Below are 14,400 nucleotides of genomic sequence, written 5' to 3'. Positions count from 1 at the left end.
GATGGCTGATTTGTCAGAGTGCCAGGCTTCTAGAAGTTCCCTGGCATTTTTGGACTTGGCCTGGTCTAGGATGGTCACATTTTCCCAATTGAAACTATGGTTAAATCTGTCTCTATGTTGAGTAATTAAAGAATTTTGGTCATGTTTTCTGACTGCCAGTTGGTGTTCATGGATGCCTTCTGCCACTCTTTCGCCTGTTGTAACTGTGTATAATATAGTTAATTTGTATGCAGGTATAAATGTTAAAAGTTTATGATCTTGTGGGACTGCTGCATCACTAGCTTTCCAGGGCTGCGGCTTGGGCATGCCTCGTGAGAGGAGACGGGTTGGCTCTCATTTTATAAACCCGTGGCTGCCCTCTCAGTCTTGACGGTTCTTTGTTGTTAGCTTGTTTGTCCGAGTGGGGGTTCCCTTGCAGGGTATTGAATTTAATGCTTCCCTCCTATGAATAAGCCGGAGGTGCAGTGGAGGCTTTGTGTCTCTGGAGGTCTCTGCTACGCTGTTTTGTAGAAGAGAGTTTTGGTTTTTGAACAGCCCGCTCGGCCTGAATCACAGGAAAACAGAAGAGCTACGCTGGTACTTGTGCTTCTTCATGAGGCTGTCTAAGCTTATTCAGTGGAAGGGTGAAAAAAATTCCCACTACGAAGAAAACCACCACTTTGGCTTCAAAACAAAACAAAACCAAAAACAGCTCAGCCGGCTGAATGGCTTTCTAAAATCACAGTCTTTGTAATTACTTGCCTTTCCCAGCAACAGGTTGTGGAAGGCATTCAGGATAAATCACCCGATTCCCTACGGTTGTTTTCAACTACAGCTCCCATAAACCCTAGTCACAAGGGTCAGAGATGATGAAAACCCTCATGGCCAGGAGGGAGGGCAGCGTGCAAAACTCAGCTGATAAGCAGCGTGCCAGAGAGTGGCAGAGGGAAGTGGTCGGATTGGCCAACTGCCAAGGTAGAAGGAACCCCTGGATCAGTGTTTCTCTACGTTGGAGACTTTAAGTCCCCTAGCAGGCTGGAGAATTCTGGGAGTTGAAGTCCACAGGACTTAAAGTCGCCAAGGTTGAGAAACACTGCCCTAGATGGAGGAGAGCCATGGGGGGCGGGGCGGATGTGGGCACAGCAGTGCCGCCCGCAGGATTAAAGTGCTGCCTTATAATAGAGAAGCTTCTGGAATCCAGGACTCAGCCGCCTCTGAAAGTTTCATTGAGGAGTCGGAATAAAATGGTGCTTTGTGCCTGCTAGACCCCTCCCCCTCATTATTTGGAGGCTGCTTGACCTTTATGCTTTATCTCTTGCTTGATTTATTTACAGCAGTAAAAAAATTCTGGGGAGCATTGCAGCAATTTTTCTGTCATTCAGGCTTATTGTTTCTGACAAATACGAAAACTGGATGCCCAAAAACTTGTGTCTGTGTGTGTGCATGCCATTCTTGGAAAAAGTTAGCTTTTTCTTTCTTTCTGTGTATGGGACTCCGAAGTTCCCCTCCCCCTTTTTTTTCTTGGCAAAGTAATTGGTCAGAGCCAATTTGGTGTAGCAGTTAAAAGAAACCAGAGGAATGCAAATTGTCACCTTCCCTTAGGGATGAAAGCCAGATGGGTCACTTTGGGGCAGGTGTTGTCTCTCCCTCTTCCTCTATCTTCCCTCTCCCCAACCCACCTCACAGGAGTGTTGTGGAGAAAACAGGAGGCATTAAGCTACGTATGCTGCCTTCAATTAAAAGAAATCAAAGTGGGATAAAAAACTAGGCAACACAATTGCCAGGACCTGAGAAAGGTTTGCAGTGGCCCCCCAGGTGTTTGCTGCCTTCCAGGGCCTCTTTTGTGACCTGCCACAGATGTCCCTCCTCTGCAGGGGGAGCTGGGCAGGCTGGAGGACTGGAGTTCCTCTGCTCCTCTGCCTCCTAGGCTCAATGCAGGGGCTTCTCCTGGTACTTTTCAGCCCTGGTTGCCAGCCAGCCAGCCCCCTGGGACTTCAGCAGGGCTGTTGGAATCCCCAGGGCAGAGAGAGGGCCTGGGGGAGGAGCAGCCGCGCATGGAGCATGGCGCATGGACCGCCTGCCCTTTATGAGGGTCTTAGCACTCCAGCTTTGATCCGAGGACAGCCTTAGCATCTGGGCCCCACCTGATGACTGAAGGAAGCCAGTGCCTGGCTTTGCTTTGAAGCAGAGGCCTGGATAATGAGAGGTGGTGGTGCCCAGAAGGCACCCTGGGAAAGGTAGGAAGTGGCTCCATGAATTCTGCATTACTCATGTCATTATTGAGCTTGCATATAACATTTGCAGGGAGGCCGCTGGAAAGAGCTTTCCAGAGCCCTTTCTCCCCCCCCCCCCCCATTATCTTGCATCTGTTCAGGAGGGGAGGAACAAGAAAAAAACAACATACTTTTTGGTTGTTAACACACAGGTAGTTGTAGTTGTGTGCAATCTGGAGAACTTACTGGATAGTTTCCCATCATTTATAGCCAGAAGTAACTTTGTAAATTCTAGCCTGTGGAAACTATTGTTTTAATCTATACCAAAGTTTTGGGGATTGATACGAAAGTATAAACTGCTATTATGGTGATGAAAAACTGCTTCAGAATATCAGAAAAAGATGGAATTGGTAAGTGCCTATGAGGGGAAAGGGGGCAGTTTTGTAAACTGTCCCCATTCAGGGGGATCCAAAGTGGTGGGGCTCCCTGAAGACTAGAAGGCCAGTTGCAGAGAGCCACTGCCTGGGCCCTCCCTGCTCTTTGCCTTCTCTTCTGGCCCCATGGATTGGCCCATGACAGGCAGAAATGTTTGAGGAAGCCCTTGGTTCTTTGTTTGGAAGTTTTTATTTTACTGAAACTCCACCCTGAAGAAAAGCTTTACTCTTAGGTGATTCATCTCTTCAGATGGGGAGTTCTGTGACTATTCCACCCTTTTCTCCAGTGATGGGAGGCATTTGGTGGAGCTTGCAGTTTTCACTGGGGAAAAAAGAGAGTCACTCCTGGAATAGACTAATCTGTTGCCTTCTTTGGGACATCTCCCATTTTGAAACAAATTACACTTTTGTTTATTATGTGAATCCTTGAAAAGATCAAATCTTTATTCACTTGAAATGACTTGATGGAATAGAAATTGAATTTTGCTCTTTGTGTGTCATTTTATTTTATTGTCAGAATGAAAATGCCTCATGGTTAATAGTTTTAAATTAATTTAGTCCCTTTGCTAGTATTTTGCCTAATGTAAAAAAATAATGTTTAGCTATTTTGAACAAACTTTTTGTTGCTTAGTTTCCTTATGCGTGTTAAATGAGAACCAAGTGGTCGTATGGCTTGCCACATGTATGGATCGAGCCACTGTCTTTGAACCCCATTGCGTGCGCCAGGGGCAAAGAGGGGAACAAAAGCAGTTATGAACCTTGGCATCCATAAAGTAACTACCAGCAAAGACTTTCTAGGACCAGAAAAAAATATGGGATCCTATTTGCCATTTTGTACTTGGGGAAGGCAAATGCTGACCGGCTTCAATTTCCCAAAGAAGAAAAGTCCCTTGTAGGTAGGGAGGTCCTTGGTGCTCTCTGAGCTTAGCTGTTTCCTTGCAGACATTCCTTTATCTGCCTTGATGATTGTAGGATTATCACTCTTCCTTCAAGAGGCATCGGCAGGGCTCCAGTTCATATTTCGCCCTAGGTTTTGTGAGATGCAGCCAACACAAAATGCTTCAGTAGATTGTGGGAATCCAACCCTCGTTAAACCATAAAGGCACCTCTACTTTGGGGTTGTTATTTAGGCGTAGCTGTTGATATATTGAGTTTGAGACTTCAGAGTGTGTACTATGTCTCCCTCTGCCCGATGGGAAGAACTAGCCCTGGCCTAAGAAAGAAGGGATGCGATGGAAGACTCCCCCCCTTTCCCCTGATGCTTGTAGTTCTCACTGTGGCACTACTGAGCTTGTCGGTTGTTCCCAAAAGCCCTCTCTCTCTGCAAGTTACCAGTGGTGGATAGGTGGCAGTTTACCGTACTTAATAAGCATATGACCGATGGGGCCTCTCAAGAGCTCTGGGAATGTTCTGTTCTGCATGTGGTTTCTTCTTTGATGTCAGACTCTTCATTTGAGCCATACACCTGGATGGCCTCTGGCCCCAGAGTTGGTTGCCTCTTCCACTGCTCTGGGGTGAGTGATGGGGATGACAGTTAGGAGATTAAACTCTTCACATGGATTCCTTTCTATGGGGGGTGCCAAGTAACCATGGGATCTGGGAAAAGAGGATGGCTGCTTTGTCCACCAAACGTTTTGCTTTCCATAATGCCATCTTTTTCCCACTGAAGAAACCGACATGCTTTTTCTCCTTGCCTTTTCCAGGCTGCATAGCTGGTCCCTGGAAATGGGATGCCCATCCCACGCGGGGAGCATAACAGGCGGCTCTCCTCCTCCTCCTCCCTTTTGCTCCTGCTGCTGCTGCCGCCACCCTCAGTGAAACCAGGAGGCAGGGAATTATGTCTGCCCTTACATCAGCCATCCAGGCCCCCCAGGGGCCAGTCAACCCTCCTCCCCCAGAGGTCACCAACCCCACCAAGCCTGGGAGGAAGACGAACCAACTGCAGTACATGCAGAATGTGGTGGTGAAGACCCTGTGGAAGCACCAATTTGCCTGGCCCTTCTATCAGCCAGTTGACGCCATTAAATTAAACTTACCGGTGAGTGATAATTTCTCTCTTTTTTTAATGTCTCTGTCAAGACATTTTATTTATTTATTTATTTATCTATTTATTTATCATTAAATGTATGTTGCCGCCTATTCGTTCATGGCAACTCAAGGCGGCTTACGGAATATAAAAAACCACATCTAAAAACAGTAAAACTAATAAAAAATCAAATCATGTAATAAAATTATCTCCCACTTCCCGCCCCAGCGACAGCCGATCACACAAGCCATTTAATGGGCTCCATCCCTCTCTTGGTTCCCCGAGCTCACTGGCAGAACCAGGTCTTCAGCGCCTTCCAGAAGAGTATTAGAGTGGGAGCCATTCTAATCTCTGGGGAAATGATGTTCCAGAGAAAGGGAGGCACCACAGAGAAGGCTCTTCTTCTGGGTCCCACCAGGTGTATCTCCCTCAGGGATGGGACCCAAAGCATTCCCTGCCTCTCTGCTCTGATGGAGTTAAACTTAACATTTAACTTCTGCTCTGTGGTTAAATTGAAAATCAGAACTTGCTGTAGAGGGGTGTCAAACTCAAGTCCTGTGGGTTGCTTAAATTCGCCCGTGGGGCCGGCCTGGAAATATGAAAGGACCAGCCCATGGTGCCTCTGCTGGCCCGTTTTTGGCCGGCAAAGTGCTGCAAGAGGTTTCTGTCCTATCTCCTCCCACTGCCCCCACTTCCCCACTTCTCTCCCCCCCCCCCAGAGAACTACAATGCTGATCCGACCCTCGAAGAAATCCTGTTTGACACCCCTGCTATAGATGATATTGTGTGAAGGTGTCTTTTTAAGCTGTCTGCAAACAGAGTTTAAATTGTCACTTGGGGTGAAAAGTGAGATTCGGGAGGTTTTCTTGGCTCTTTGGTTCCAACTGAAGACCATGTTTGATAGACAGGTGCTGCTGAAGATGGAACAATCGGCCCATAGCCACGGTTTCCCTGTGCGTGTGGAGTTTGGGTTTTGAGGGGGCAGTCAGAATCTTGCCTCCTAGGAGAATTCTCTAGCCACTCTCTCTGTGCTTGTGTTGCTAAATGGTGAGATTCCCACTCCATCCTTGGAGAGTAAACATTGCATCACCTTCACCATAACAGCAAAAATAACAGCTTTCTGATGTCTTGCAGTAAGCTTATTGGCTCTGTTAAGTCACTCAGATTCTGCAGGATTTTGCCTTAACTTTCCAGATTCCCAAAGCAAAATATCTGGTCAGCCTAATTTCTCTCTCTTTCCACTTAATTATCTTATTTATTTATTTGAAAATGAGAAGAAAATAATCCCCCCCAAAAAATATTGTTGAATTTTAGCTGAGGCTCATGTGGAATGATGGCACTTTGACACTCCATCTGAAATGAAACAAAGCCAAGGAGAACAAAAGTAACTACCAGAAAACACAAAATGGCTGCAGCACTTATATCCCACTTCACAGTGCTTTCCAGCCGCCTCTAAGCGGTTTACAGATTCAGCCTCTTGCCCCCAACAATCTGGGTCCTCATTTTACCCACCTCGGAAGGATGGAAGGCTGAATCTCCCATTACTTCTGCTGTGTGTTTCCTACATACATTTGTTAATTGTTTAGCAAAGTCCATCTATTTCTTCTGCTATAGCAATGTCATTCTTTTCTCCTTTTATATTAACCCATATGGATTCTAGGAGGTCTTCATCCTTGCTTGTTACCATATAATATGGTATGGTAATAGTGGTTACCATATTTTGTACAAGAATATTCAGTATATTTATGCATTATGCAAAGACAAATATATAATATTTATGAGAGGAAACGAATACCCAGATATTTTGTGTTTATTGTCAAGTTTGGAAGTTTATTGACATTTGTATGCCGCCCACTCCCTAGGGACTCAGGGCATCAAAACTGCCCATCAGATTTATCTGGGGTTAATGATGCTTTTGATTGATTATTAAGAGTGTCTTTCTGTCTTGATGGTTTTCACTGTGTTGTGAATGTGATTGTTTTCCTTGCACTACACTTAAGAATAAGATTCGTTGATGCTCTTAATTACATGCTACCAGCCCTGCTATCATTACTGCAGGAATTGGGTACGGATAGTCCAGCGCTAGAGAAAGGAGGACTAGGGGAAACATGATAGTCTTCCAGTATTGCAGGGGCTGCCACAAAGAAGAGGGGGGTGGGTTTCAACCTATTCTCCAAAGCACCAGAAGGCAGGACAAGAAACAACAGGTGGAAACTGATCACAGAGAGAAGCAATCTGGAATTAAGGAGAAACCTCCTAACAGCAAGGACAATTAACCAGTGCAACCGCTTGTCACCAGACGTCGTGGGAGCTTCATCACTGGAGGTTTTTAAAGAAAGACTGGCAGCCACCCATCTGAAATGGGAGAGGGCAGTGGTGGCTAACCTTTTTGGCACCAAGTGCCGAAGCAGGAGTGCGCATGCGCACTGGAGCACCAAAACGCGGAAGAGAGCAGCTGCACCTCCAGGTTCGTCGCACGCATGCATGCCGGCCAGCCAGCCGCTCTCTTCTGGGTTCCGTAATGTACATGCGCGCCAGCCAGTTGGTCTTCATGCATGTGCACTACAGAACCTAGAAGAGAGCAGGTGGTCTTCATGTGTGTTCTCGACGGAAACCGGAAGTGCAGCTGGCAATGGCATGTGTGCCCATAGAGAGGGCTCTCTGTGCCACCTCTGTCATGCATGCCATAGGTTCGCCATCACGGGTCTAGGGTCTCCTGCTTGAGCCGGGGGTTGGACTAGAAGGCCTTCAAGGTCCCTTCCAGCTCTATTCTGATTGCTTGCTTGCTTGCTCCCTCTATCCCCCTCCACTGTCAGGATTTAGGGCTTCCCTTGACATGGCCTCTCTTGCCAGCCCTCTTCTCAGGTCATCTAAGGTGCTAGTGAAAGACTGACTGCTTCCTCTCCCCAACAGGACTACCACAAAATCATCAAGAACCCGATGGACATGGGCACCATCAAGAAGCGCCTGGAGCACAACTACTACTGGAGCGCCAGTGAATGCATGCAGGATTTCAATACCATGTTTACCAATTGTTACATTTACAACAAGGTAAAGGATCTAGCCCACTCTTTTCTGGGGAAGCCTCGTGGCATTTATAGGCTATGTTTGGCTACTACCAAGAGGGGGTGTTGGCTCTGAATTTTCTCCCTTGGGCCCAGACCCTTTGAGGGCAAATGGCCTCGGTCCCTCAAGAGTTAGCAATGAATGTGTGGGCCTTTGGATTTCAGTTTGCCCTCTGTGCTACTCTGTGTTTCCTTCTTTTTCCGTGCCTCTCTGCCAGCCAACGGATGATATCGTCCTCATGGCACAAGCCTTGGAAAAGATCTTCCTGCAGAAAGTGGCCCAGATGCCTCAGGAGGAAGTGGAGCTGCTGCCCCCTGTGCCTAAAGGCAAAGCTCGGAAGATAGCAGCTGGGACCCCCAACCCAGGTCAGAGATGAAGGCTGCGCTTCCCTTGCACTGGAAGATGCATGCGGGCCTGATTGCCATAACAGATATACATGGAAAGGGACGAGGTGGTGAAGTGGAGAAACATTCTGGGAGTTTTATTTTATTTATTATTACATTTATTTGCTGCCCATTGTTCAACATGATTTTAAGTGGCTTACAGTGTAATAAAATACATAGATTTTCTGCTGATCCCAGGAGCCAGTCTCAGAAGTAGGATCTCATATTTGGAAACTCGGGGACATGGCCCCCAAAAGCCAAGAGACATTCTCAGATGCCCTCTGCCATCTCACCTTCCCTGCCTTGGGGTCTTAGCTGGTGCCCAACTCAGAGGACACACACACACACACACACACTGTTAGCCAGGTCTCGGTAATGCGTGCCACATTGGAATCTTGCTCGTCCCCTTCAGAGACATGGTATAGCTTGATTTATCAGAAAAAAAGTACGACGATACCCCAAGCTAGTAAGAAATGGGTTGGATAGCACGGGTGAAATGGAGACATTGTGGGCTGTTTGTGCATGGCTGCTCCTCAAATGGGAGAGGAGAGCACCAGATTCAGTCTAGAGGGCCAAGTCCGTTGTGTCCCCCTGGCCCCCCTCCTTATTTTCATTCTGGTCTGGATGGAGAGGTGGAAGGAAAGCCCATCTTTTACAGGCCATACAGAATTGGGCCACACAACTTGCTTGCTTGCTCATTTGTTGATTTGTTTGCTTGTTTAATACACTTGATGACAGAAATAAAATGCAAAATAGTCTCGACCAATTACACAGCTGTAATTGAGCGAGTAACAAAATGAGTTGTAACAGGGAAAGGTGGAAAGTTCCTCACTTGAGAAACAAAAATCAAATTCTCTGGGCCTGGATGGGAAAAGCCTGTTTAAGGGAAACTGTCTTGGGGGACTGGTGGTTTTCCCCCCCAGTTGCCAAGGCCTCATTCCTGGGTCTCTAAATGGCTCCATCATCTCTCTTATACTGTCCTCTTTTGCTCCCTCCCTCATCTGCTCATTCCTCTAGTGCAGGGTGTCAAACTCGCGGCGTCACATTCTCATGTGACGTATTGCGACTTTTTGACGCAGTGGTTAGAATGGTGATGCAGTGGTTAGAGTGCAGTACTGCAGGCTCCTTCTGCTAACTGCCAGCTGACTGCAATTTGGCAGTTCGAATTTCTCCAGGCTCAAGGTTGACTCAGCCTTCTGTCCTTTTGAGGTGGGTAAAATGATGACCCAGATTGTTTTTTTTTAACAAAGTTTTTTAATTTTTTGTTTGGATCCAGATTGTTGGGGCAAGAGGCCGACTCTGAAAAATGCTTAGAGAGGGCCAGAAAGCACCGTGATGCGGCATAGAAGTCTAAGTGCTATTGCTATTTTCCCCCTTTGCTAAACCAGGGGTGGGGGTGGTTGGCGCATGACACATCTGGCCTGTGGGCTGTGAGTTTGAGACCCCGGATCTAGTGGAGTAGGGTCTTTCCTGTGATGGCATTCATTCAGTGGCTCCAGCAGCTTTTTTTCTAGAATTGATTGCAGCTTCTTTTGCTGTGGCCATTCAGCATAGTGTAACCCACCACTGGTGCATCACCAACTGCTTTTGTCTGCAGTCAGAACAACTTTGATGACGCCAATTCCTACTTCGGAGGTTCATTGTGGCTCCGTTGTTCATGATTAAACCTTAATTTCACCTGTGCACTTTCCTTATCTCCACAAGATCAAACCGTCTTAATTCATGTCTGTTATCCTTCCCTTCCTCTTTGTTTGAAAGGCACATGGAATAGCTAGATTTCTCCCCCCCCCCCAATTAATCTTCTTTATAGTTTTTTCATTTATTCTTCATGTTTGTCATAGTGGTGCAGTGGCCTCTCACAATCAGGAGACTGTGAGTTAGATCCTAGGTAGTGGCAGATATTTCTCCCTCTGGGCACACTGAACTCTGTTGCGAACTCTGCATTGGAGACAGGAAGGGCATCTGGCCAGTAAAAACAGCTCCGTTCCATGCAGTGGTGGTGGTGGGAGTGGCATGGAGATGGTATTGTGCTTGCCTGCTGCTTGCATTGCCCAGTTCCCACCGGTTACAGACCAATACCGGTCCACAGCCCAAGGGCTGGGGAGCTGTGACTTTAAGGCGACATCGCATTGTTCTGTGTAAATTGGGATCTCTTAACAGCAACCCAAGAGGTGCAGCATAATGACATACACTCAGATTTTGGCAATACAGTAAGATTATTGTTGCTGACCAATTACATTTGAATTAAACAGTGTGTAAGTATATTATATTTCAAATACTGATGCTAAAGATTGTTACAGCCATATTACCTAGAGGGAAATATTTTCTGCCTATTAAAATGCATTTGATTCTGTAGAATAAAAATTTATATTCAGTACAGTTTAATTACTTTGTAATATACACAAAATCTGTGTAGCTCTGTTAACTTTATCCATTTATTAAAATATTTACAAAAAACAATCATAAAATTATCAGAATGTGTGTGTGTGTGTGTGTGTGTGTGTACACACCCTGTTTCCCTGACAATAAAACCTCCCTGGATAATAAGCCCAATCAGGCTTTTGAGTGCATGCGCTAAAATAAGCCCTCCCTCCAAAAATAAGCCCTCCCAAAAAAGCCCTCCCCCAAAAATAAGGCCTCCCCCCAGGAAAAAAACGATTGCAACACAGCAGCAGCCATGAGGCTTTCTGCACCTCAAAAATAAGACCTCCCCGAAAATAAGACCAAGCATTTATTTCGGGGGTCAAAAGAAAATAAGACCATGTCTTATTTTGGGGAAAACACGGTGTGTGTGTCTATGTATATGTGTATGTATGTATGTATGTATGTATGTATGTTGTGTTTGTGCTGATAAATAAATAAAGGGAGACTAGTATAGATCTATTTCAAGCTATTTAGCTCTCATCAGCTAGCCATACCCTTACTGGGATTCGAACCTGTGTTGTATTGCATCTTAGGCAGATGTCTTAACCATTAAGCCACAGGTCCTCCTCCTTATCAGCTGAAGCCAGGAAGGTAGGTATATATTTAGTGTCATTTGATAGTAGAGTACAAACTGAAAAAAACTTTATGTATGCATGTATGTATGTATGTATTATGTATGTATATATGTATACATGCCAGCCATACATAATACATACATACATAAAGTTTTTTTCGGTTTGTACTCTACTATCAACAGCAATAGCGCTTAGACTTATATACCACATCACATTGCTTCACAGTCCTGCCTAAGCGGTTTTCAGGGTCAGCCCTTTTCCCCCAATCATCTGCATCCTTGTTTTGCCCACCCCGGAAGGATGGAAGTCTGAGTCAACCTTGAGCTGGTCAAAATCGAGTGGCTGGCAGTCAGCAGAATTAGCCTGCAATACTTCATTCTAACCACTCCACCAGACAGCTCCTAGTAGAGCCCATTAATCTTAAGATTGTGGTATATGTTGATTATTGCATTATGAAAAGGAAATAGAACGTACTGCCTGCTGTATAGTCATTAATTTTGAAAGAAATATGTAGAAGGAGAGCAGGTAGAGCTGGGAGGCAAAGTTAAGCGGATTGATGTCCTGTTCAAAGAATCAGAACCATTCAGTACGGTTGCAGCATAGAAGATTTATTCAGGCCCATAGACAAGGTCAGCTAAAATTCAACACTAAATTGGCACTAGATAAGAGTCAGTGGAATCCAGGAGGAGTACTTGTGGGAACACAGCGACTCTAAGCTGATGATGTACTTAATTCCACCTGCCTGAACTTTTACAAAATACTTGGAAAATAAAGTATAATAATTAAGAAAAGTTTGATCATTACTAGTTAATATCATGGTTATAAAAGCAGACTTTATCTACAAAATGCTGTAGTCATATGCATAACTCCAAGTTACCCATCACATTTCTTTAAAAAATTAGATGTAGTAATCTACTTTTCATAAAGATATTAAAAGAATCCTAAAAATTTAGAACATTTTCTCTGATGAATATAAATAGTTTTGGGTGTTAGTGATAAGTTGTATTAATGTAAAATGAGGAACTATCTACTTATCAAGAATGTGAGTAATGTAGAGACAGATTAATTAAAAAGAGATGAAATTAGTTAACTATAATTAAAAAAATTCTGATGTTTAATATTAAATAGTACAAGTAAAACTTTCTAATACTTGGTATTAAATATTAAAACTAGAGCATAAATGTTAGTTCTGTATATGCTCACAGATAAACTCCCAAATTTTTAACGAAAATACTGTAAAAAATGTGCTACTGCCAGATAAACCGTTCCTTAGAATTTGTTGTTTTCAATGCATTCTGAAGAACTTCAATTGTTTTCATATTTTATATCAGTAAATGTTGTTTTACAGAACAGATTCCGTTTTAAATTTTTACCCGGGGGCATATCCATGGGGTGGCACATTGCTTATGGCATTTTGGTTCAACTTATCCATATGTGTGGCTATTTTTAAAAGAGTAACCCAATTTTGGGGGTATATTTTTGAGCCTAAACTTGTTGGCTTCCGCATCAGCTGGTGAGTCATTGAATTCTTCATGGCGTTTTTACCATTGCTTTACTTTTCATTCCACTTTTTGTATTGGTATTTTTCTGTTTTTAATTTTTTTAAGCATACAGAATATAACACAATTTTACAGAATTTTGGGGGGGGGATTCCCATGCTATGATTTCTTCAGCAAAGGAAAAGCTGGAACTGCTCGGCCTTCCTCTAGACGTCCTTGCTTTCCTTCCGGCAGGAACCCAGCACCCAGCAGCCACCGCCGTCTCCTCCGCATCCTCCCCGGCGCCTTTCCAGAGCGTCCCTCCGTCGGTATCTCAGACGCCCGTAATTGCCGTCACCCCTGTGCCAACCATCACTGCGAATGTCACCCCCATCACTGCCCCCCCTGCGACACCCGTGCTTCCTCCTCCGCCTCCTGCCGCCCCAATCATGGCAGTCGTTCCCCCAACACCACCCATCGTCAAGGTAATGGGGGCCTCCCCTCTCTGCGCATGCGCTTCTCCCCCAGGGAAGGGGTGGGGCTGGGGGGCCACTCCCGGTACCCCTGCCTTGCAGAGGTTGGTCTGTTTCTGGTCTCAGGCCAGAGAAACGCTGCCATCTTTCTGCCCCCCCCCAAGTTCCTCCTGACCCACCTTCTGGGGGGGGGCTCCTCTCCACCTGCCCCTTCCTTATGGGCTGTGCTTTAATTTCAGAAAAAGGGGGTGAAGCGGAAAGCAGACACCACCACGCCCACCACGTCAGCCATCACAGCCAGCCGGAGTGAATCCCCTCCGCAGCTGTTGGACTCCAAGCAAGCCAAAGTGGTGGCTCGGCGGGAGAGCGGTGGCCGGCCCATCAAACCGCCAAAGAAGGACCTGGAAGACGGGGAGGTGCCCCAGCACGCAGGCAAGAAGGGCAAGCTCTCGGAGCACCTCAAGTACTGCGACAGCATCCTGAAGGAGATGCTGTCCAAGAAGCACGCGGCCTACGCCTGGCCCTTCTACAAGCCGGTGGACGCCGAAGCCCTGGAGCTGCACGACTACCACGACATCATCAAGCACCCCATGGACCTCAGCACCGTCAAAGTAGGTCCCCTCTTGGCTTCCCCCCTGCTTGACCCACAGGTGGAGCCTGGCCCAGCAGGGGATCCCCCTTCCTACCTGTGGTAGGTGCTGCTGCTGGAGCCCTGGTCCCTGCCCACAGGAGTAGCCGGATACAGTAGTCCTCTACTTACGATCGCAGTTGGGACTGGAAATTCTGTCACTAAGTGAGACAGTCTTCAAGTATGTCCAATTTTACAACCTTTTTGCCTTGGCCGTTAAGCAAATGATTGTTAGGTAAACCATGCGACCATTAAGCCATTCTGGCTTCCCCCGTTGACATTTCTGCTTGGAAGTCAGTCACATGATCCCAGGAGTCTTACAACCACTTATAAGTCCTTGTTAGTGGCCAAGAGGCTGAATTGGGACACGTGACTCCAAGAAAGGTTGGGAGTGTGAGGAGCTGGTGAGTGGCTCTTTTCAGACTTTGAAGAGCCATGAGAGAAATGGTTACAAGGGGAGAATCTCCTGGCCTAGTTGCCTTCTCCCACTCTTTCCTTTCCCAGAGCTGAGAACCTGCACAAGCCCTCCTCAATCCCTGCTTCTTCCAGTCTCGGACCAACCAGGAGGAAGACCAACAAGTTCCCTCTTGAGTCCTCTGGGTTGACTGGCCCCTACCTCCCTGCAGGGGGGGGGACAGCCCCAGAAGCCTCCAGGGCTACCAGGACATGATCCGTCCGTGGCACTGGAGGGATGGTCACGTCCCCCAACTCCAGGTGACCG

General features: G+C 46.2%; 1 protein-coding gene across 4 annotated transcripts in view; it reads left to right on the top strand.

Moving 5' to 3' along the window:
* BRD3 (bromodomain containing 3) overlaps positions 1-14,400 on the top strand; it is a 28,997-nt gene that overhangs the window by 3,065 nt on the left and 11,532 nt on the right. For all 4 annotated transcript variants that reach the window (XM_032232842.1, XM_032232844.1, XM_032232841.1 and 1 more), the window contains exons 2-6: positions 4,330-4,664; positions 7,566-7,703; positions 7,936-8,083; positions 12,834-13,063; positions 13,291-13,662. In XM_032232842.1, the coding sequence (XP_032088733.1) occupies positions 4,464-4,664; positions 7,566-7,703; positions 7,936-8,083; positions 12,834-13,063; positions 13,291-13,662 (1,089 nt within the window). In that variant the 5' untranslated portion in view covers positions 4,330-4,463. The remainder of the gene's footprint in view (positions 1-4,329; positions 4,665-7,565; positions 7,704-7,935; positions 8,084-12,833; positions 13,064-13,290; positions 13,663-14,400) is intronic.

Source organism: Thamnophis elegans, chromosome 16 (genome assembly GCF_009769535.1).
Source record: "Thamnophis elegans isolate rThaEle1 chromosome 16, rThaEle1.pri, whole genome shotgun sequence".
NCBI classification, from domain to species: Eukaryota; Metazoa; Chordata; class Lepidosauria; order Squamata; family Colubridae; genus Thamnophis; species Thamnophis elegans.
The sequence above is the reverse complement of the archived record's forward strand: the minus strand, read 5'-3'. Positions and strand labels throughout refer to the sequence as shown.